The following is a 23589-nucleotide window of genomic DNA, read 5'->3' on the forward strand; positions in this document are numbered from 1 at the left end:
TCATACAGTATATGCCCTGTATAGAAAGTGTATGTTTGTATAGAGTTATTATTGTATGCTATCAGTCTGACCAAAACCTGGGTGTAACACTGCATGATGTTAATGTTGTGGCAAGATGCAGAGTTGTTCAATAAATCACATTTACAACTAAAATGCATGTGTAAATATTGAAAATAGCATAATTATATTTCTCCTGTGTCTCATAGCATTTTTTTTAGAACCAAAATACTTCAGAGATAAAACAATAAACCAGCCAAAACTAAAAAATTCACAGTTTGAAGAGGAAAAATCCGGTACGCCAGCTTTAACTCTAACACAGACACTTTTCCCCACTCTCGCATTGGTCACACTCTGTCATGCTATGAGTGAAAGACATGAGTTTAGATACCTCTTAAAAGCAATTTAAAGATACTAATTGCATCATAATATATATAACTATCCATCAACAATGAGAAATCAATTAGACAATAATTTCCTATTCATAATGTAGATCTATTTATTTCACAAACATGACTTACATACAACCTAACAAATATAAAATAAATTAAAAAAAAGTTAAAATGCTACATAGTCTTTTTTTATTCTTAGCAAACAGCTCATTTGACAAACAATTGGAATAGTAAAGTTTGCGATACTCCAGGTCAATGTGGACTATAACTTGAGTGACTTTTGAGTAAGTTGGATGGTTAGACTCGCGGTGCTTGTCAGTTTCAGTTCTCAGAGGAGTCGGTCTCCTCGGTGGAGCCGTCGCTCTCCACCTCTATCCTCCTTTTGTGGTGAATGTTCTTCCGAGGAGAGGCTTTTCTCTGGACATCCTTCAGGGCCCCAACTGCACTGCCGCTGCTGTTACTGCCCGGGCTCACTGAGATCTGTGCAATTCTTGACACGAGAACATCATTATAAAAACAACTGTATATATACTTACACACACATATGACATGTACGCATGATTCTTACAGTTTGTCTAATTCCTGGTCCATCTCTGGGTCAATGAGGAATTCAGCTTTGCTCGGTAGTGCTCCTGAATGCAAAGGATTAGGAGCTTAGCAAGCCAGAAAACCATGAAAAGAAATCATAAACTAAAACACACAATATCAAATTGTTTTGGCAAACCGGCTCTGATGACCCCTGGGCAAATGGGGTTACTGGGGGGGGTACTCCAAAAAGTGCAAGTACAGGGTCAGGATGTAACCATATTCCACAAACATCAGAAATCAATTTAAACATTTTAGTCCAGTAAACTGTTTGTGAGGACAGTTCCAAAAAGTGTGATCTAGTGAAGCCTGTTCCTGGCCGCACCGGTCACAAGCTGTCTTCACCCCATGAAGCATTTTGGAAAGCCATACTTCAGAAAGGTGTAGCCTGTGCAAAACTTTGAATTGGAGTAACCCATGACGAGCACAGACTGAAGATGAGTGGACTTTGACTTGAGCCATTTTTAACCATGTGGGGACTCCATTTTGTCTGAAACCTGAGCCAGTTTGTAACCCCCGCCATCCCTATTTTCTGTGTGGGAGCGACAGGGAACCCACTTGTAGCAATATTCCTACTACCACAGGTTTGGTGGTGATCCAATCACAACCATTTATTTATAGCGTTTATGCGGAAGACGTATCTTCCGCATAAATATCCCTGGATTATTCAGCATGAACTTCATCTTTTCATTCTGAAAAGATAGTCATATGTCGCTGTTTGAAAATGTCTGTGTAATTTTAATTAGCTCTTATTTTCTCTTTTTTTTGGTATGTGTAGTCCAATTGGTTAATCTCTCTGTCAATTCCTCAGATCAGAACTCATGCTGAAAAAACGAGGTCCCAGACACTTTACGTATTAGAAAAAAAGTGTATAGGCTGCCCAGGCTTGTATGAGATGGCATATCTTGTATTATTTTCCATAATATTCCCTATATTAAAAGCAACTTACCAATAGTTTGGTTGACAGTTTCATGTCTTGCCAGGCTCATAAGAAAACTGTAGTAAGATATTTTGTCGTTTTGGTTCAGGACCTCCCTCATGCAGGACCTAGATGGATAACTAAAAAAATACATATACTGTTTATATTGTTATGTTTTACACTGAACAACACAATTATGAACTGAAATATAGATAAATATAAATGAAAATAAATAAACAGATTACATTATTATTTCACAGCAACATGGTATTATCATGTTCTACAAAATGAAAGATTCACAGAAGTGAAATGAAGTGCACAGCTACACTGGTTTAAGTTCCATTACCTGTGTTTGAAGCGGTCGCAGAGGGCCTCTATACATTGTGCCAGAGTGGACGTCTCAACACCATCCTGCTGCTGCTCCTCTTTGTCGTTCTCCTCGGCTGCCACCGGAGGGAGCTGCTCAATGGATGTAGAAGTGGGGACAATGACAGTGTTGGGACTCTTTCCTGCAAGCAAATCCTGATAGATCTCCAGCACACTGTCAAAAAACTCTGAATAGCACCCACACACACAAACATACACAAAATCCAAATTTATTATTACTAGTTACAGTTATAATTACTTTGGTTTTACCAAACCAAACAGCACATACCTTGATAGTAGAGCTGTAGCTGGAAGGCATATAGAAAGTCAGGAAAGGAAATCAGGCAGTCTATGGCATCATCCATCAGGACAATCCTTCAAAGTATGACAAGTATTATTATAATAGCTTTTACAAATAAATATATCATGTGTCACTCCAGTATGCCACTGGTTTGGTTACTTTTAGTTATAAAAAAATATTATGGATAAAATATTATTATGGATAATCATCAGTCAAGTAGTGTTATGGTGAGTTTTGACAGTGTATTCACCGAGCTGCACTCTGAACCACCTCCATGGGGAAGTCAGGACATAATAATTGTAACAAGGACCTGTACTCCTGCATAGACAGTACATCTGCACAGACACACAGACACACAGAACACAAAGAAATCAAGTTACTGTCACACAGAGAGGCTTATAATATGCAATGTGTACAAATCTAGTAAATGTTTTTGAGAAAAATCACAGGCTATATCAAGTACATACAGTAAATATACGTTTTGAGATACACTGTGATAGGATGATCAATGGTCCTTTTGGATGTTCTGCACAGCGATTTAGGTCTCTTTCCCCCGTGTTACCAGTTAATGTACAGGTACAAACTAAAGGTGCTTAGGATATACAGTTAAAAATACACACAAAATAAAAATAACTGAAGAATGGGGAAAAACGTTATCCCGCAAAAAAGGTACACATTTCGAGTATCAATTATGCAAAACAAGTAGTCAGTACAAACTAATAATAATCTTTATTTAAAAATATCTGTCTCAAGTAAAGATTTTCAAGTGGTGAGTTTCAAAATTAGTGACTTTTCCCATACTCTGCAAACTACCAGCGAGCCAGAACCAGCTGATCTCAGGGGTCTATGGGGTTTACCCCGAAGGTAATAAATATACTAAAGAATTTAGTAGATGTGTTGCCCTAATATTTATATATATTTATTTTTAAAAAGTCAATATCGCATTCTCAGAAAAAACTATACAATTTAATGTGCGTGCTACGTTAGATATCTCACACTTTGTCAAGTCCGTCCCTCTATGTCCTATCAAGTAGCAAAAAAGTCACACATTTTTTTTCTACTATAGTGGTTATGACTTCTACAAGTATGGGGTTGGGAAGAGGGTCTTGCTCACCTCCACTCTTGCCAATTTGCCTGTAGCACCTCCAGAAAACTCTGATGAAGGAAGTTCTGTTGTGTGGAGTAGCCTTTATGTAGTTATATTCTCTGAAGAGGATGTGGTTACTGTTCTTCACACTACTGAAACTGGGTATATATGAAACAACAATTAATGAATTGTGACCGCAAATTGCACAACAAAACATGCTACTTACTATTCTGCAAAATAACGAATCACACCAAACTGAGTATATTCTTCCTTATGTTCTAAAAGCTGCGTCACCGCATCATTCAGGTAGAACATCACATTACTGTCCGCTGAAACAAGGCATATTATTATGTAAGAACAATTGTGTAAAGCATTGTGTAAACGTTCGGTTAATTCATCTGTCCTTATTTAATATGGGTCACAAAACGGGCTAATTTAGGATTATATAGCAACGTACACCCGTAGCTGAAATTAGAAACAAGCTAAAATGTCCCCTACCGAGATATTCTTCGACGGGAACTGTGGAATTAAAACGACTCATTCTGGTTCTCCAGGATACAAGGCCACGAACAAATCACACACGGGTTACTTTCGAAACATAGATGATTTGTGTGTATTGAAATTAAATCACTTGTTTCCTGATTTCCTGATTTCGCAGGGTTAGCGCAGCAGTACTAGCTCAGTACCGCTGATGCTCCTGAGATGGTGGAGGAGTTGCTATGGAAACCGGGGATGTTTTGAGCAACAGAAAAAAGACGTACCACAAACAACTGCGTTAAAGGTTCCGCATAGATTCGATAAATACATAGATAAAGCCAGTTCTCAAAATGTTGTTCATCTTGTGGAAAAGGAAAAAAAAAAAAGATTGATAGACAGAAACAAACAAACAATCAAACAAACAAACAAGAAAGCAAATAATACATGTAATAATATTCAGTGAAAAAAAATCATAGTCACAACTCACATGTTTAATAGCAATAATAATAATAATAATAATAATAATAATAATAATAATAATAATAATAATAATAATAATAATAATAATAATAATAATAATAATAATAATAATAATAATAATAATAATAAAAACAGTGCGCTGTGTTTGTGCGTGTCAGGAACAGGGTTGAGAACATGGTAAGTTTGGTTTAGGCCATTAATTTCTATGGGTTTAAGCGCGGTGTAACTGAATGCAAAGAAGACTTCTGTGAATGTGAGTTCATTCAAAGTTTAACTTTACCAATCGAATCACTGCAGCAAAATAGTGTGTGGGCCAATGAGTAAAGTGTATTCAATTTAGAGGAGGGGCTCAGTTTAAATGCATCCAATCAGATTTGAGAGCAGTGTGAAACAAGGAAGCGCATAAATATATCCATTATGAAGTAAATGCTCTACTTGTGGGTTTTAGCTCAGCATAATGATTTGTTATCTTTCTGAACTGTTTCATACGGACAAGAATAGTGAATTTTATAATGAGATCGGTCTAAAAGAGCATAGAAACGTTGTTGTCAGGGTGGTGGCTCTGTCTCCGCCTCTCAGATCTCACCGCCCTTGGATATTTTTCATAAAGGTACTGAAGGTGACATGCGTAGACGCCCCATTTTACCGGAAACACTACATTAAGATTCATCGCATAATGTCAAAAGGATCCTGTAAATATGCTACAATCATAGCCTATTTAGACATCAAAAGTACTGTTGTAGCTAAATGACATTTTTCTTATATGTTTTGGATTCTTGGCGTCCATAATGTTTAGGCTGTCAAATTTTATTTTGTTAAAACGGAAGCTAGAGTTGTTATTTAGATGGACACTGACGACACTTGTATAAAGCTAGGTCGGGTTTCTTCAGTGTGATTCCATTATCGCCTGCGTCTGTAACTGGAAAGCCAGCATCGCATTGTCTTCTAGAAGCATAAACAGGTATGCGATGTAAAAATGTATAATTCGGCATATATGCATTTAAGAGTAGACTTGACCATATTGTAGCAAGTTGCACTGCCTTGTTTGTACGATGTCACTGCAAAGTGCGTTGTTAAGGCCTGGCTGTGTTGGCGCGGATGAAAGGTTAGCCTGTATCCCGATTACCTTAGTTCCACCCTATTGGCCTGCCAAAGGCCATATGTAATACATTTACAAGACATTTTAGTCTAAAATTCGCCAGTACTCCAGAATGAGTGATAACCTTTCAGAAAAACAGGCTTTAACTGGAACGAGCGGGTGAACGTGTTAGCGTAGCAGCTGTCACTGCTGTTGCTAAGTTAGCAAGAGCCAAGTTAAGGCTGGTTAGCGAATGTTATTAGTTTTTATTTTCTATTTAGAGTTCAATTATCGTTTTACAGCGATACTTTCAGTATATCAATATGACAGCTCAGTCAAGAGGGGTTTCGTGGTGCATCCGTGTAACGCCAGCGGGTCAGACTGTTGTCTTGAAGCCTAGAAGATCAGTAGAACAAGTAGTTACTAAGTTGTATGTTTGTTATGCATATTGTATGCACAGCTACGCATATGATGTTGGTAAAAAAAAAGAGAATAACTTGCTGTATTCTACTAAGGAATAAGGATGTATGCCACAACCAAAATCTCAGTCAGCCTTTAAAAAAAAAAAAAATATTACTAATTTAAGTGTGTACATTTTCAAAGGTGCTCTCATAGTATTGGTCTGATTAGTTTTCATTATTCACTAGTAAACTATTCTTGATCATCAGCATAATATGTTGTTTTGACATTAAGTTTGTAGATGGATCTGGTGCATTTGCCATAATATTTTGGATCGATACAAACTAAAGCGCCTCTCCTTGAATGTGCATTAGCTGGTCACATGCTTATGCTTTTAAAAAGGGATTCTTGAGCGGGAAGCATAATGACAGCTGAATCCTGTTGGGCAAAGTGTAAGAGAGCATCACTGGGATACATTGACATTGCTTTCACATGTCATTGCAGCTTTGAAACATTTGATTGCCACATTTTTGTTTTATACATGTTGTACTTGCTGTATATTCATCTTTTTTGCAATATTCCAGCTTTTTTTCCCTTAATGTTTGTGTTTGTTCTTTGTATGCTAAGATTGTGTAAGTGTGATCTGACTTCGTATTTTCAGTTAAGTAGATTTGGGGAAGCCTACCCCCTGAGTGGTCACCATGGGGGACGATAGTGAGTGGATGAAGCTTCCCATTGACCAGAAATGTGAACATAAGGTGAGCAGATGACAACAGTTCTGTGAATATTTTCCTCTTGGCCTGACCTGTTTAGATCATACATAACGGTAACAATGACTTCAAAGCAAAGTTATGTTATGATGTTCAGGTGACATAAAAGCCTACAGTGTTTTGTTTGTCTGTCTAACAAAGCTATAGTATGGGAATAATTGGTCTAAAAGATTAGCCTGGTGAGTTTCCCATGATAAATCAGATTAGATAAAGGTTTTTTTTTCTGACAAAGGTGCGTATGGCTGGCCCAGTGTAGAACATCAGCAGTGTTAAAATCTCCAGTCCTTTTTATAATCACATATTGCCTGTAGGTTTTTTTTAATTTGATGTAGTATTCGTAATAATAGAAAAATAAGTGTGGTAGGGCTGAAACAACTAATCGATTAATCGACAACTAATCGATTACTAAAATAGTTGTCAACTATTTCAGTAATCGATTAATCGTTTTCTAGTAAACACAGACTAAAGTAGAGCAAAAAAGACATGAAAATTATGTATTTTGGATGAAAACCTACTTTGTTTTTAAAGTGAGGGTCTGCAGTGTTTTGTACATTGTAAATTTCATAAATATCTGTCTTTGTCTCGTCCAATCAGAAAGCAGAATTAGCACAAATAGCCTTGTACAAACGTTTACTTTAAGTTTACTCCATCAACATGTCCTCAAGCGGCGCCACTTTAGCTTATGTGATAAAAAAAATTGAAAAAATACAATTTCCATGCACCTTTCACAGCCAAGCGATTAATCGATTAATCGTAAAAATAATCGGTAGATTAATCGATTACCAAAATAATCGTTAGTTGCAGCCCTAAAGTGTGGTGTATTTGTACTGTTCTCTGTATAGGTTTGGAAGGCCCGTCTAAATGGTTATGAAGAAGCTTTGAAGCTCTTTCAGAAGATAGAAGATGAGAAGAGCCCAGAATGGGGGAAGTACTTGGGACTCGTAAAGAAATTTGTCACAGAGTCGAATGCTGTGGCTCAACTCAAAGGCTTGGAGGCTGCCCTGGCATTTATTGAAAATGCCCATGTGGCTGGCAAGTAAGTTACGCAAGCATGGAACTAGTTCTTATAATGTACCAGCATAGGTCCATAGAAGGTCATTTACCCTTCCGGCATTAAGTTCTTGACTTGTTTTCACGATTAGTAACATGATACTTGAAACATATGCTTGTGGCTCCTGTTGTCAATACAAGTTAAATGGATTGGTCCTTGTACCACTGCAGATATAGCACCATCTGGCTGCTATTGTCTTTGTTTTTCGGAACAGATATTTTCAATTTTTCAAAACATGTTTACACAATATAACAGCGCATCATTTTATAGTGGTAGTTGTTAGTACAAAATTGTCAATAAGCTTTGTTTTGTGGTATGAAAAAGGTGTAACTATCTTTGCTCTTTTATAGAACTGCTGGTGAGGTGGTGTCTGGTGTGGTCACCAAAGTTTTTAACCAACCCAAAGCTAAAGCTAAGGAGCTTGGCATGGACATCTGTTTGATTTACATTGAAATTGAGAAGGCTGAGGTTGTTCAGGATGAACTGATCAAAGGCCTCGATAATAAAAACCCCAAGATTGTGGTAGCTTGCATCGAAACACTCAGAAAGGGCCTAAGGTAAGAATTCATCTTGTGAGTTTTATATCCCATGATGCAATACGTGACCATAAGTGCCTCTTGGAAATATGACTAAAAGTTTATTTACTTTTATTTTTTATTTCATAATTTACCCTGCAGTGAGTTTGGCTCAAAGATAGTTACACTGAAGCCAGTGGTGAAGATTTTACCAAAACAGTTTGAATCCCGAGAAAAGGCTGTGAGGGATGAAGCTAAACAACTAGCCATTGAAATCTACAAATGGATCAGAGATGCACTACGGCCTCCACTGCAGAATATCAACTCTGTACAGGTGGGGTCATTTGTGTTTGTTCAAACAGAAATGGATAGACATGTCCACACTGTTTTTTTTTTATATAAAGCTTGACATCTCTTTGTATCATTCGCCCTTCTAGCTGAAAGAGTTGGAGGAAGAATGGGTGAAGCTGCCCACTGCTCCACCCAAGCAGACACGATTCCTTCGCTCCCAGCAGGACTTGAGGGCTAAGTTTGAACAGCAGCAGGCACAAGGAGATCAGTCAGATGGTAAAAATGTCTATAATTTTCCCAACTGTATAGAAGCTTGACAGATTAATGTATTTCCATCTGTTTGTTTTTAGGGGAGGATGTTGAGGAAACGGTAACAGCAGTTGACCCATATGAACTGCTGGAGGCTGTGGAGATTCTCGCAAAGATGCCCAAAGACTTCTATGACAAAATTGTAAGTTTTGTTATTATATAAAGTAATAGTTCAAAGAATTAAACTCTTTCAAAACTGTTCGCAGGAGGCCAAGAAATGGCAGGAGAGAAAAGAAGCTCTTGAAGCCATTGAAACCTTGACTAAGAATCCTAAACTTGAAAATGGAGACTACGGAGACTTGGTTAGGGCCTTGAAAAAGGTACAAAAGCAGCACAAAATATATGTGATTAACGGGTGCCTTATAAATTTCCACTTATGACAACTTTATATCTGCAATTTCAGGTTGTGGGAAAAGATGCAAATGTGATGCTTGTTTCCATGGCAGCTAAATGTCTAGCTGCTCTGGCCTCTGGATTAAGAAAGAAATTTGGGCAATATGCTGGACAAGTGAGTATCCTACTTTCAATAAGTACCATAATGTATTGCAGGATGGTGAATGATGTTAATACGCAGGTTGTCATGATATCACAAGGGTAGTGCAGCCATACAGCATCTTTTTTAAGTATGTGTATTAGATTTGGGAAGTTCGACGGTCATGAGCTTATTGGACATTTGTTTTGCCAGGTGGTCCCAACTATTCTTGAGAAATTCAAGGAGAAGAAACCACAGGTTGTACAAGCCCTGCAGGAGGCAATTGATGCGATTTTTCTCACTGTAAGTACCTTCCTCTTGCACTTTTGAATAAGAAGCTTCCACACCAGGGACCTCCAACCAGTAGCTCGCGCGCTAGCTCTCCAAAGGCTTTCTGTATTTCTATATATGATAGTCAAATTTTAGTGAATTATAGTGAACACTCTCTCCAAATATTTAGGTAAATAGAGTAAAGTATAAAGTTACATATCTTCTTGGCTGCAGGTGAACTTCACCCAAGACCCATAGTTACTTATTGTTTTTCTTTGAATAATTGATGAAAATTAAACCCAGGTGAAAAAAGGTTGGAGACCCCTGTTCTACTCTAATGTATGTCTTATGTTACGTTCCAGACAACTCTACAAAACTTGTCTGAAGACATTTTGGCTGTGATGGACAACAAAAATCCCTCTATAAAGCAGCAGGCCTCGCTTTTTCTTGCACGCTCTATGAGACACTGTACTCAAACCACATTACCCAAGAGTGTTCTCAAACCCCTGTGCGCAGCTCTCATCAAGGTAAACTAGATCATACAGTATTGTTTTAATATTCACAAAAATAAATTGTTTAATATTTAATGCAAGGTCTTTCTTGTTATGTTTTAGCAAGTAAATGATTCTGCCCCAGAGGTACGAGATGCTGCTTTTGAAGCTTTAGGTACAGCTATGAAAGTGGTGGGAGAAAAAGCAGTTAACCCTTTCCTGGCTGATTTGGACAAACTCAAATTGGACAAAGTAAGTGACTTGTAATGTTGAATGTATGCACAGTGGGCCCTAGGACATGTTAACGAGTCATCTTAACTTCATATTCACAGATTAAAGAATCTGCTGACAAAGTGGAGCTTGCTGGAGGAAAGAAGGCTGCTGGCGGTGGAGGTAGCGGAGCAGAGAAGAAGCCAGTTGCTAAAGCTCCGGCTGAAGCACCAAAATCTGCTGCACCACCCAAGAAGGCCTCTGTGGCCTCCAAGGTAATGACCATGTCCTTCTTTACAATACTGTTTATTATTGTAAAAGAGATTGTGATATAAAATTAAATAAAATCCATTTCACAGCCCTCTGCCGGTCCAGCTAAGAAAGGGAAACCCACTTCTGCTGCTGGTGGGAAAACCAAGAAGACATCGGACACCAAAGAGTTTACTGAAAGTGAACTCTCGGTATGTGCTCAAAAGTATTGGAGCTTCTGGCAGATATAAATTGAATCTGTTTGTTTTGCCCACACACATGGAATGCATGTCTGAATGTCAGAAAAGGTGTAAAAATGTCTGTGAAAAAATAATAATAATATATTTTTTTGTCAGCCTGAGGTCTGTGAAGATCTGGCAGGGGGTGTACTTCCAGCCTCCTGCTTACAGCAGCTGGACTCTGCAAACTGGAAGGACAGGCTCGCAAGTATGGAAGAGTTCCAGCGGGTAGGTTTTATTTTTTCCTTCACTGATCCTTAGCCTCATGTTGGTCTTAGATTCTGCGAAAATACAAGAATCACGCATTTCATAACATGTTTGTAGAAGGCCAATCTATCCAACTTAAGCAGGACTTCAGTGTGTGTGTTCATCTGCTGTTTTAGGCTGTTGAGACAATGGACAAAGGAAAAATGCCTTGCCAGGCCCTAGTAAGGATGCTATCGAAAAAACCTGGCTGGAAAGAGACTAACTTCCAGGTAGTTTTTTCTTATTTTTATTTTTTTTCTCCTGCTTCTCATGATGATCTTTTTGCCATTTTCATATGTCTAAAGCTTTTTAATTTTTGGCACAGGTCATGCAAATGAAGCTTCACGTTGTAGCACTCGTTGCTCAGAGGGGGCAGTTTTCAAAAACATCTGCCTCTGTGGTCTTGGATGGACTGGTGGACAAAGTTGGTGACATCAAATGTGGTGGAAATGCTAAAGAAGCACTTACTGCTATTGGAGAGTCCTGCTCTCTTCCTTGGACGGCTGAGCAGGTCAGCATTATAACTTATTGTAATCTTTGGCTGATACATGCAACAGCAAATAATGTCTGCTTGTCTTTTTTTTTAGATTGTATCCCTGGCATTTGCACAAAAGAATCCAAAGAATCAGGCTGAATCGCTCAACTGGCTGGCTAATGCCATAAAGGAGTTTGGCTTCACTGGGTACGTCTGTAACTACTGTTTTTTTTTTCTACGTATATAAAAGACCAAAGTTACATTTTAGAATAGATTTGTCATGACAAAAAAAAAAAACTGAGGATTGTCATCTTCTCTTTTCTCAGTATAAATGTGAAGGCTTTCATCAACAATGTGAAAACGGCTTTGGGGGCGACCAACCCTGCAGTGAGAACCGCTGCCATCACTCTGCTGGGAGTTATGTACCTCTACATGGGAGCGCCTCTCAGGATGTTCTTTGAAGATGAGAAACCTGCTCTCCTCTCACAGATAGATGCAGAATTTGAAAAGGTACCAGTGCTTTCCTCGTTTACAGAATGTATGCGATTTCAAAAGGCCATGGATTAAATAAACAAGATACAAATGTATTGATTTGTGTGTGTTTTAGACTCGGGGCCAGACTCCTCCAGCTCCAATCCGATGTACAAAGAAGACGGGAGGAGCAACGGAAGAAGAGGGAGAGGATGCAGACGAGGCTGATGAAGATGGTGGCAAACAGGACATCATGGATCTACTGCCCAGAACTGACATTAGGTAATCAACATCACAAGACTGGACTGGAAACAAAGATTTCTATTCTTAACATTTTACTTTGTGCAGTGACAAGATTACCTCTGATTTGGTCTCTAAAATTGGAGACAAGAATTGGAAGACTAGAAAGGAGGGTCTAGATGAGGCTTCAGCCATCATCTCTGACGCCAAATTTATCACTGCCAACATCGGAGATCTGTCACTAGCTTTGAAAGGACGACTCGGTGATTCTAATAAAATCCTGGTTTGTATTTGACTTGCACTGTAATGGCTGCCCATTTTGGCATCACTACCACACATGATAATAAAAACATTGTACTTCTTAGGTCCAGCAAACCCTGTCTATCCTACAGCAACTTGCTACAGCAATGGGACCAGGACTGAAGCAACATGTTAAAGCCCTTGGTATCCCGGTCATCACAGTTTTGGGAGATAGTAAGGTAGGCCCACATCATTTACTAAAATGGTTGTAATTTAGTACTTATGTTCATGGTGATATGGGAATCTCTGTAGGCTAATGTCAGGGCAGCTGCCCTGACCACACTGCAGGCCTGGGTGGAGCAGACTGGGATGAAGGAGTGGTTGGAGGGAGAAGACTTGTCGGAGGAGCTCAAGAAGGAGAATCCTTTCCTCCGACAAGAGGTACAGGCATTTTCACTCACCAAGAATAAACTTCTTAAAACATTTATTTTCAAAGACACTTCATCAAATGTTGTATGCATGTTAGGACTACTTTTCTAATGATTTACAATCCTACAGCTCTTAAGCTGGTTGGCAGAGAAGCTTCCGAGCCTGAGGACTGTGCCAGGGGATTTGATGGTGTGTGTGCCCCAGTTATATGCATGTTTGGAAGACAGAAATGGAGACGTCAGGAAGAAGGCCCAAGATGCTCTGCCTATGTTTATGATGCACTTGGGTTATGACAAGATGAATAAAGCCACTGGCAAACTCAAAGTAAGTTATTTCTATTTACATATCATAAAGTCAGTGCTTGTTATTTTTACTAAATTATGATTATCTGTGCAGACTGCTTCAAAAGATCAGGTGGTAGCAATGTTGGAGAAGGCCCGAGCAGTAATGCCCGCCAAACCTGTGCCGCCTCCTAAAGCTGCTGGGAAAGAAACTAGCCGAGCACCCTCTGGTTTGTTTACTTTTATGAGTCTGAAAAGGTCTTGTAAAGATCATACCTTACAAAGATTTTTCTGTCTGTAGCTTCCAGATCCCAACCTGCCAATGACGATGTTGACAGTAAACCTGAAACGAAGAAAGTTAAAGGTGGTGGACCAGCTGTCAGAAAGGTAACTGAAGTGTTTGGTTTAAACATAGTCTTCATTATTCAATTGTCTAAGATGCCATTGTTTACTGAGCCAAGTCCTCACCCTTGTCCTCATTTTGACTTGCGTTAATGCTGTTTGCCTAAGTTCTACATATTTTTCTGCTCACTTAGCCCCCTTCCCCTCCTGAAGAAGTTCCAACTCTCCCTCCTCCCTCCAAGGACAAGGACAATAATGCTAGTAAAAAGCCTCCTGCTAAAGGGAAGGCTGCTGCTGGCGGTCAGCAGGTAGAAGTGTAACCATTGTCGTCGCAAAACTCAACAGAGTTGCTCTGAACTCGGTTGTGTTACTAAAGCTCCAAACAACCTTTATTGAGTTATGACATCATGGCTTGATGATTATTCTTTACTGCATAAGGTGTTAATGTATATTTCTTGGGACCCTTTTTTTGTTTTGTTTTTTCCTTTTGGTCTTTTTGCGAGTTGGTAACACAAAACACTCTGACAGGAGTTCAGAGCACCTGGATTGAGCAGTTTTACTTGGCATTTTAGTCTGCAAGATCTTAACCTTAGTCATTCTCTTCCTGAACCTCCAAGCGTTCTAACGTGTATCTCTAATCACTAACACGTTACTGAGTGCACCTCGTTGGGTGACAGTGTAAATATATTAACAACTTGCAATTGAACTAATTATGTTTGTCCAAAAGAATAAGAATGTCCAATCACTACTGCATGAGACTGTGGCACATTTTCTCAGTGGTTTCTGTTCACCGATAGCCTTTCTTCCGACTGTGCTGTTAAAAAGACATGTTCTCACTATAGTGCGTCTGCCACTCAGGGGTCTGCTGCCAAGAAGCCTGCTGGCAAAGCCGTAAAGGATGAAGAAGATAAGTCTGGGCCAATCTTCATACTCATTCCCAACGCCAAAGAGCAGAGAATTAAAGAAGAGAAACAGCTCAAGGTATATTCACTCATAGCAAACCTTTCGGTAACTGAGTGTGTTGCTCCAAATGGTACTCTCGAAACCATTTTAAATTAATTGCTCAATTAATGTCATAATCTATTATCCAATTAAATGTACCCTTATTTTTGTTTTTCTAGATCTTGAAGTGGAATTTTATTACTCCTCGAGATGAATATGTGGAGCAACTAAAGACACAGATGACCACCTGCTTCGCAAAATGGCTCTTTGATGAGCTTTTCCACTTTGACTTCCAGAGACAAGTAAAGGCCATTGGTGTCATGATTGAGGTGAGCTTGTAAGTTGTTCCTATCTTTACATGTTACTTATTATATTAACGATTGTTTTCGGCAGAGGTTGGAAAGTGAAAGTGACGCCACCATCGGCTGTTTGGACCTGATTTTGAAGTGGTTCACTCTGCGCTTCTTTGATACAAACACTACAGTGTTGATGAAGGTGCTGGAGTATCTGAAGCTGCTGTTCACCATGCTCAACCACGAGAACTACCATCTCACTGAATATGAGGCAAACTCCTTCGTGCCCTATCTCATTCTTAAAGTCAGTGATTTTGTCTTTCTACAACACATTCAAATATAATAAGATGAACATTTGTAGGAATACTTTTTTTTTTTTTTGTAATCTTGCAGGTTGGAGAGTCCAAAGATCTTGTGCGTAAAGATGTCCGGGCTATACTGAGCATGCTGTGTAAGGTCTATCCAGCCTCCAAGATGTTTCCTTTCCTCATGGATGGAACAAAGTCCAAGAACTCTAAGCAAAGAGCAGGTACCATCTGCTGTGGCGACATTAAATAATTTGACCTAATTTGTCCATGCTGAAAGTCTGCCCTGTCTGCAGAATGTCTGGAGGAGCTGGGCTGTTTGATTGAGGGCTATGGGATGAATGTATGCCAACCCACTCCTGCAAAGTCTCTGAAGGAAATAGCTGTTCACATCGGTGATAGGGACAATTCAGTTCGCAATGCAGCTTTGAACACCGTTGTAGCCGTGTATAACGTCTGTGGAGAACAGGTCTACAAACTAATTGGAAATGTAAGAAAAAAATTGATTGGGATTCTCAACAGCCCAGGTCTCTCAAACTTGTGTAAAAACTCCATTTGATTTTTGTAGTTGTCAGAGAAAGACATGAGCATGCTGGAGGAGAGGATCAAACGCTCGGCAAAGAAAACCACTGCACCTCCGGCCAAACAGAGCGCCCCAGAGAAGACCCAGAGGGAGCACCCAGCCAACCCCAACGCCACCTTCCTCCGCAAGCCTGCCCAGGAAGATCCCAACAAACTCAAGTAAGTACTCTGAACTCTCAATGGTTACCTTTTTATAATCAAAAGCTCCTACTACTTTACCTGCACTCTCCCCTTTTTCTCACAATGGGAGGAAGAGCGATGCTATGGTATTGGCTACACTATTCTGTAAATGTCGAGTTGGTAAATAACATTGAGCCCATGCCTATATTGTATTTTGAATTGCTTTGAAGTTTCTTTTGTATATTATTGAAGTCTATAATTTCATAGAAAGGTTAATCTCTTGCATGCCTTCATTCTGAGCCTTTCAAACATGAAATGAGTAGTAATCTATGTAGTTGTAACTTCTGCATGCTGTCTGTGGTTTCTCTTTACTGCAGTTAAGCGGTACTCTTCTACCTACTTTGTCATTGCATGGCAGGTTGCTTTCATTGACATTTGATACTTCAAATACTCCTAAATGTCCTTGAAAGCAGCCTTTGTGTGTTCTTTAACCCTCCATCTCTCTTCCTGTGTGGTTTCCTTCTTTCTGCTCTGCTTGCCTTCTTTTCTGGAGCAGACTAATGTATCGCACGTATAGGATGTGAGTACTATTTTGACTTCTCCTGCTCCCGTCTCCTCTGTGTCAGGAATGCTGCCCCAAAATCTATGAAACAGGCATCGATGTTTATTGAACTGCCATGTTATTTATCTATGTAAGAAAATATGTTTTTGTGTTCATGCTTTTCATCTTGTGCACTCCATATTGCAAAGTTATTTAACGTGCAATCTGCTTTTCTCAACACATTCCTTTGTATTGCCAAACATCAGTTGGACTGGTGTGGTTTGTTGCTTTTTTTTTCTTTTTTAATATATATTTTTGAAACCCGACGCTGGCTGCTGGAAAACTTTATTGCATTATAAGACTGTACTTCCTCTGCTTTACAGCCCCTTGTTTTCAGTGTCTTTGATCACTGCTTTTTACTCGTCCTTTGTAAAGCATCATCTGCTTGTTGACACATGTAATCAAGTTGGTTGACGGATGTTTTGGGAAGTTTGTGCAATGTATTTAAAATATATAGTTGCTCTATTCCTAAGTTAGTTCCATTTTAGTCTTGATTTGGCCAATGTCTTGTTTTTTAATAGTTTAGTAAAATGTCACAATGATATTTTTGCTAGTGAGATAGTTTGCACTATTGCTGCAATAACCACAATAAAATGTTACGGACTGTGCTAATGATCCACAAAATTGGCATATTTTAGATCCCTCCAAATGTCCCAAAATGTCCCATTTAATCTCAAGCCTCATCAAATTTCAATTTCTCAAATTTGCTACTTTTCTCTTTTGTTTATTGCCAAATCAGTCAATCTCGTCAGAATGCACACCACAGCGACCACCCCTCCATACCCAAAGAGTTCCAATTGGACCTGGACATGATTGAGATGGACCAGAACACAGTGGGTGAGCTGCCAGACCTGGTCCAACACAAGCTGGATGAACTATTGGAGCCCGTCATGATCCCAGAGCCCAAGTAAAATGCACATTCACCACAAACTCACTTTAAAAGCAAACTACCGAATGCGCTTAATGTCAATAAAATGTTTGGTTTTTTTTACGTTTTTTTTTTTAGGATGCGACCCGTCTCGCCACATTTTGATGACCTGCACAACAGCACGTCCTCCACAATAAACTTAGTCATCTCTCAAGTGGCCAGTGGTGACATCAACACCAGTATTCAAGCACTTGCCCAGGTAAATGTTATGCTAAGAATAATGGCCTGACAGTGAATTATTGTTCAACACCAGTTACATAAAAAGTGGAAAAATTCAGTAAAGTAAGAAATAGCCCTAATCCAATGGCCAGCAGTTCAAATCCCGCCTCCGACCGGTGCCCACGCTGTAGTTGACTCCTCAGGCAAGACACACCGATCTTGTCTCCGTGTGAATGTAGTGTTGGTGTGGTTGTGTCGAATGGCTCTGTAACTAACATGATGGTCTGTGCAGATCGACGAGGTGCTGCGCCAGGAAGACAAAGCGGAGGTGATGTCAGGACACATCGACCAGTTCCTGATTGCCACGTTTATGCAGCTCAGGCTCATCTACCACTCGCACATGGCTGACGAGCGGCTGGACAAGAAGGACATCTTCAAATTGTACAGCTGCATTATAGGAAACATGTTGTCGGTGAGTTCATTAACATTAAAGATGCATTATGTAACTTTATGCAAGGGGGGGAAAGGTTCATATTGGTGCGGATTTCACCTTTCAGTGACCCAGTGGCAGTATGGGTGGTTTGTTTTCTATCACAGTGAACTCTGCAACTATCTACGGCCTGTTTTACGCAAGTCTGCCATAACTATAGGAATTAAATAAAATTAATCTGGTTGTTTTACACCTGTCCGTCACGCCCTCTGCTCGATGGCAGGAACACGTAGCGATTCTATTTAGCAGTTTGTTTATCCTGCATAATGAGCCATGTCTTCGACAAAAGGGGAAAAACACCGTATATCTGCCTGCCCTAGTTTGAACATTAACGTCAAGGCGAAACACCACTCTAAAACAAGAAACCTTCCTGGAAGTTTCCGCCGCGTCTCTTCTGGACATATTCAGCCAAAATGAGCTAAAGCTGGCTCTATCCATTTCTCCATCTGTGAGATCAATAAAGTACCATCTTATCTTATCTTATCCCGTCACTGCCCACCGAGACCCGTCGCACGCCCTGGCTTTCTTTTCTGTCACGCAAACTCGCTACGATCTGAAACTCCGGGGACCGAGAGCATAGCTTCAGGCATTGGACCTGAGGATGGTGGTAATCGAAGGAGTACAGGGGCAAGGAGAGGAGGTCAGAGGACCACAGGCAAGCCGAGGGCCAAGGGGGAAAGATTGAGTACAGACAAGCGGAAGATGATGAGAGAGGAGGGCACAGACCGGCGGCTCCATATGATGTTTCTTGTGGCGCGTATACAATATGTATTGAATTAAATGCATATCATTGCTGTTCATAAACTTCCTCGTGTTCTCAGCTCTTTTCTATGGAGTCCTTGGCCAGAGAAGCATCGATGGGAGTGCTCAAGGACCTCATGCATGGGCTCATAACGCTGATGTTGGACGGCAGAGTGGAGGATATTGAAGAGGGACAGCAGCTGATTCGCTCGGTCAATCTGCTGGTGGTCAAAGTGCTGGAGAAGTCTGACCAGACAAATATTCTCAGGTATGGAAAGCCTCATTCATCACTCAGTGAAAGATTGTGATGTGTATGTATGCTACATGTGAGCTATATATTGCAAGTTATTCATCATAAAGGGCTTATTCTGGTTTGTACATGTACTTTTACTGTAGCTCAAGTACCAGTCCCCACCTGCTGACTTTTACCATTTTTGACTAATTTTCATCGCCACAAATTGGGTCTTGCTAATAGCCAATTATCTAATAAGACAACCAATTGTCTTATTTTAACTTCACTTTCACTTTATAGTCTGCCAGCAAAGAGATTTTGATTCCACAAACTGAATTACTTTTACCAGTTTTCCATACATGACATAATTTGCAGTTATTATTTTAATTATTGTAAAACCTAGAATAGCAAGTCTCTTGTGCATTATACTTTAAAACACTTTTGATCACATTTCCGATGGGACCTTTTTCTTGTGTTGGGCAGCGCTTTACTGGTGCTGCTGCAGGACAGCTTGGTTACGTCGGGAGGATCTCCAATGTTTTCGGAGTTGGTAATGAAGGTAAGCACTGTTCTTGCCAAGTTTTACAGTTGTCCCTGGTAGGGCTGCCGCGTGTGTGGTGTATTTATTTGTAGGAATGGCAGCAAGGGAACGTTGCGGGAACCTAGGCTAAATATAGTAGGAGGTGCGGCAATTTTCAAACATTTATGCTTGCGACGATACAGAAATGCACTATTGTGGCGATTTCTAATGTGATCATAATAAGGTGGGCGGCTCATGACATGACATCTGCATGACAGATGTCAACTTCCAGCCACATCACTTATCATAAATCTACTATAGACTCGCCGCGGGATCATGTCCTCCGATGCCAAAATGCCTCCTCTGAGACTGGAGACAATGCCGTTTGTCTCGCTACATGTCAGTCCTGATGACTTTGCAACTCGACTTGTGCGGCTCCGTGCAAAAAGAGGCTATAACATGTTGGACATCCTCATGTTTTCTCCTCGTTTATTAGTCCTAGCTGAAGTTGAACTGATGTTTTGTGGCTAAATTAAATTAAATTAAAAAGCTATGTCAAAAAGTGTAACACAGCTCTGCTTTCTCACAGTTAAAAGCATTAAGTGTTAAGCAGAAAAGAAAAAGAAATAGGCTCACATTAGTCTGAAATCTTGGATACTATCGTACAATACACAGTTTTAGAATTTGTTTTTTTATTTTCTAAACCTCTGTTGGGGATAGTTTTGCTTTCTTTCTCCACGTTGTAAAGTTGCGGATTGGTGTTAATTTATTATGGAAAAGTTGGCAGTAGTTGATTTTTAAGGCAAGTTTTCCTGCTAGACTCCAGTCTCTGACCCCCCTTCTGGTGCGTATTTACACATAAACATTGAAGTATGCTCAGTAAAATGTAATTAAACACTCCATGCGGTGATCACGGTTGCCTGGTCATAGCGGTGTGTGCGATAAATGCAGTTATCGAGCCCTGGTTTACTGGATTGAGATGAAAATGATTTTAAATCTTTGTCTAGTGCCTGTGGAGGATGATCCGCTTCCTCCCTGAGACCATCAACAGTATTAACCTTGACCGCATCCTACTGGACGCTCACAACTTTATGAAGGTTTTCCCCAAAGAGAAACTGAAGCAGCTGAAGAGCGACGTGCCTCACAGAACGCTCAAGACTTTGTTACACACACTGTGCAAACTCATGGGGGCCAAGGTAATGCGTGCAGAACAACAGTTACTACGTCCTACTTGTGTGTTATGGCCTTAATTTTTATTCATATTTTTTTTATTTAGATCCTAGACCACTTGTCAATGATTGAAAATCGCAATGAGTCTGAGTTGGAGGCCCATCTGAGGCACGCGGTCAAGTCGGGACCAAAGAGTGACCGAGGCAACGAGAAGTCCGGACATCGAGCGGTTTGTACACTTCTCCTCTTAATTTTGAGTTATTTTATCCTTGCAGTTTTGCTACATTTTTCTTATTTGTTTTTTCAGGATGATCGCATGTCAAAGGCAAAAGTCAGTGATATCTTGTCTGAAATCTTCAAGAAGATTGGCTCCAAAGAGAACACAAAGGAGGTTGGCTACTTTTACGCTTTGTGCCCTCTTCTCAAATATCTTTAAGCCAACTCTGTTCATGGTATGTTTTCTCCAGGGCCTGACGGAGTTGTATGAGTACAAACTGAAATATTCTGATGCCGATGTGGAGCCCTTCCTAAAGAACACCTCTCAGTTCTTTCAAAGCTACGTGGAGCGAGGCCTTCGGATGATCGAGTCTGAGAGAGAGGCTAAGACTCGCATCCAGTCGTCGTCAGGTACACTTCTCAAACGTTTTATAGACGCCAACTCAAATATTTAGCACTGGTTGACCAATGGTAATTTTTCGTTGTTATGGCAAATGTATGTTGTTCTGATTAGTATAATATTATTATTAACTGATGTGCTGCATTTTATATAGTGATCCCTCAGCACAGTGTTGACTCCACTCTAAGCAGCCACAATGAGGAACTGAAGCCTGCCGTGTACTACGAAAGGCTAAAGATCCTGCGTCAGAGACAAGGCCTGGAAAACACAAGGGTGAGTTCATTTTTAAAGAGCTCCTTTCTGTTTTTAATGAATTATAATCGATTTTAAGGTACACAATTAAAGAAAGAAGGTGGAAATGTCTCTGGACAGAAATGCCAAACATGCATGTGGTGCATAGATTGATGATGCTTCGATTGCATGCTGCAGACCAAATTCTATTTGGCTAATTCCTGTATTAAACAGGGTTTTCAAAGAACCAAGAACCACTTTGTCTCCTAATTTAGAGTATTTATCAATCACGTTTTCAGTCCCTGTCTTTTTCTCAAACATGGAGTATAAAAGCTAATAATAATGATTATGCTGTACCTTTGTACATTAAAAGGGGCATTTTAAGTGTTACAAAGGTTGAGAAATTTGTGAGAAATCTGTTCTTCACAATGTTGGATTAAAGCAGTTGCAGTCAACAATGCAAATTGAGAAGTACTTTATACATCAGCATTTTATCAAATCGAACGAGCAATCTTACTAAAAGGGTCTTCAGGTTCCAGTCAACTGAAGAACAGTTGCATACGCAAGGCCATCGGGAAGCTGAACTCCCTGCCCTCCCTCACGCCACCCGCTCCACAATCAAGGAGGAGAGAAATATAATTTCAAATTATTCACATGGTTTGACAAATAAAAATATTTTATTTGAATTAAAGTTTTGAATTCGTGTTGTCCAGCCCGGCAGAAGCTCTGCTTAAATAAATGGTTTTCCGGAAAAAATCTCAAACCTCTGAATATATTCCTACAGGGCATCGGAAGCGATGATGAGCCTCAGCAGCGCCCCCTCCTGTCCAAACCCTCCGTGGCCTCCTCCACAGACATGCTCCAGAGCAAACTGTCCCAACTCAAAGAGTCTCGAGAGTACTACCAACAGGAGCACAACTCTCACTCCCCATCACACGCCCGCTCCTCCTCACCCGCTGCAAACCTGGACGACCTGAAGAAACGTCTGGAGAGGATCAAGAACAGCAGCCGACAGTAGAGAGAACTCCACTCATCCTCAGCTACCACCACGAGGTTTTCAATAAAAGCCCTGCTACCTGTGCATTATAAAACTGGGTAGACTCGCCATATGTTTGAGCCTGACTCTACCCACTGTGCCTGTTCACTGGTATGCATCTCCATAACCAGATGTTTTCTGCATGCCTGTATGCATCAGAAGACTCCCCTAAACCTTTTCATATCCTAATTATACAAAGCCATCTCATACTTGAGTACTTTGTTCCATTATCAGGGCTAAAGACATTTCTTAGTTCTCATCTGAACTTTTATCTTGCCTTCATGTCATGTCCTTGTTTGTCTTGTTTTTTATGTTTATGACTTTACCCATTTCCTTCAGTTGCTTTTTTTTAATGGACCTCCATTTTCTCTTCATAGCACAAAATGTTGTATATATTTGAAGGCTCGTGATACCACTTTTAACTGTCACGAAACGCTTCTCTCACTCTCCATCTTCAAGCTGTTGTTTTTTTTAAGTCTTGTTTGTTTTAAATTGCCGTTTTGAAAGTTTCTGTCACACTCCGGAGTCTGACAATTGCACTCATTTCAACCATAACCACTGTTTTTAGGTAATTTTACTGAAGGATCACTGGCACACTTCACAGAGATCAGTGGTAGTTGTTTTAATTCATAGCTGGTTATGTCGCTTGGCTGTAAATAGTGTATGTAGTAGTTGGCTCTAACATTTATCAGCTATGGTGCAGGGCCCAGGGCCGATCCATCCTTCGGCGAAAGAATCCACTGTGTTCGTATGTAGGTTCAAGAGCATGCCATGAAGTGGGTGATTGTTTTTATTTTCTTGTAAATAAGTTTGCTTACTAAATGCTGCTCATTATTAATAATCCTGTTTTTCTTACCAAGATGACCACAGGTGTCCTGTTGGTCTTCTGTTCTGTAGCCGAATGTTGACAAAGGAAAGACAGATTAAATAAATAACTTGTTTTGTATTTAA

General features: G+C 40.0%; 2 protein-coding genes across 7 annotated transcripts; one reads left to right on the top strand and one right to left on the bottom strand.

The window, feature by feature from the left end:
• Nucleotides 1-559: 559 nt before the first annotated feature.
• cstpp1 (centriolar satellite-associated tubulin polyglutamylase complex regulator 1) lies at nt 560-4368 on the bottom strand. 2 transcript variants are annotated; one of them, XM_079567178.1, is made up of 9 exons: nt 4146-4368; nt 3874-3976; nt 3675-3805; nt 2811-2895; nt 2549-2634; nt 2240-2447; nt 1924-2033; nt 958-1021; nt 560-879 (listed from the first exon to the last, which is right to left on the bottom strand). In XM_079567178.1, exons 1-9 carry the CDS (start codon nt 4186-4188, stop codon nt 711-713), a joined length of 999 nt encoding a protein of 332 aa, XP_079423304.1. In that variant the 5' UTR covers nt 4189-4368; the 3' UTR covers nt 560-710. The 2 variants fall into 2 exon arrangements, with proteins under 2 accessions (XP_079423304.1, XP_079423305.1); XM_079567179.1 differs by having other exon boundaries at nt 730-869.
• Nucleotides 4369-5454: 1086 nt separating this feature from the next.
• ckap5 (cytoskeleton associated protein 5) lies at nt 5455-23589 on the top strand. Of its 5 annotated transcripts, none has more exons than XM_079568045.1 (45): nt 5455-5565; nt 6743-6839; nt 7694-7887; nt 8253-8459; nt 8580-8751; nt 8855-8984; nt 9059-9159; nt 9224-9337; nt 9421-9525; nt 9703-9792; nt 10122-10286; nt 10374-10502; nt 10583-10735; nt 10820-10921; nt 11066-11176; nt 11332-11424; nt 11520-11705; nt 11782-11876; nt 11996-12179; nt 12277-12422; nt 12489-12663; nt 12746-12859; nt 12933-13061; nt 13179-13373; nt 13446-13560; nt 13632-13717; nt 13867-13980; nt 14531-14653; nt 14794-14943; nt 15008-15211; nt 15301-15436; nt 15509-15702; nt 15781-15953; nt 16468-16494; nt 17255-17422; nt 17522-17642; nt 17895-18074; nt 18914-19101; nt 19549-19624; nt 20593-20781; nt 20862-20984; nt 21063-21146; nt 21223-21382; nt 21526-21644; nt 22387-23589. In XM_079568045.1, the coding sequence occupies exons 2-45, from the start codon at nt 6783-6785 to the stop codon at nt 22618-22620; spliced, it is 6111 nt and encodes a 2036-aa protein (XP_079424171.1). In that variant the 5' UTR covers nt 5455-5565; nt 6743-6782; the 3' UTR covers nt 22621-23589. The 5 variants fall into 5 exon arrangements, with proteins under 5 accessions (XP_079424171.1, XP_079424170.1, XP_079424169.1 ...); XM_079568044.1 differs by lacking the exon at nt 16468-16494 and adding an exon at nt 16541-16606; XM_079568043.1 differs by having other exon boundaries at nt 16471-16494; nt 20862-21146.

The sequence above is a fragment of the Gobius niger genome (assembly GCF_951799975.1).
Source record: "Gobius niger genome assembly, chromosome: 12".
In the NCBI taxonomy this organism is placed as follows: Eukaryota; Metazoa; Chordata; class Actinopteri; order Gobiiformes; family Gobiidae; genus Gobius; species Gobius niger.

Coding starts and splice junctions, on each gene's coding strand:
- ckap5 (XM_079568043.1), top strand. CDS start 6,783: ATGGGGGACGATAGTGAGTGGATGAAGCTTCCCATTGACCAGAAATGT. Junction 17,423..17,521: donor GTCATGATCCCAGAGCCCAA/GTAAAATGCACA, acceptor TTTTTTTTTTAG/GATGCGACCCGTCTCGCCAC. Junction 21,383..21,525: donor TCGCATCCAGTCGTCGTCAG/GTACACTTCTCA, acceptor CATTTTATATAG/TGATCCCTCAGCACAGTGTT.
- cstpp1 (XM_079567178.1), bottom strand. CDS start 4,188: ATGAGTCGTTTTAATTCCACAGTTCCCGTCGAAGAATATCTCG. Junction 3,806..3,873: donor ATTCGTTATTTTGCAGAATA/GTAAGTAGCATG, acceptor ATATATACCCAG/TTTCAGTAGTGTGAAGAACA. Junction 2,635..2,810: donor GTGGTTCAGAGTGCAGCTCG/GTGAATACACTG, acceptor CATACTTTGAAG/GATTGTCCTGATGGATGATG.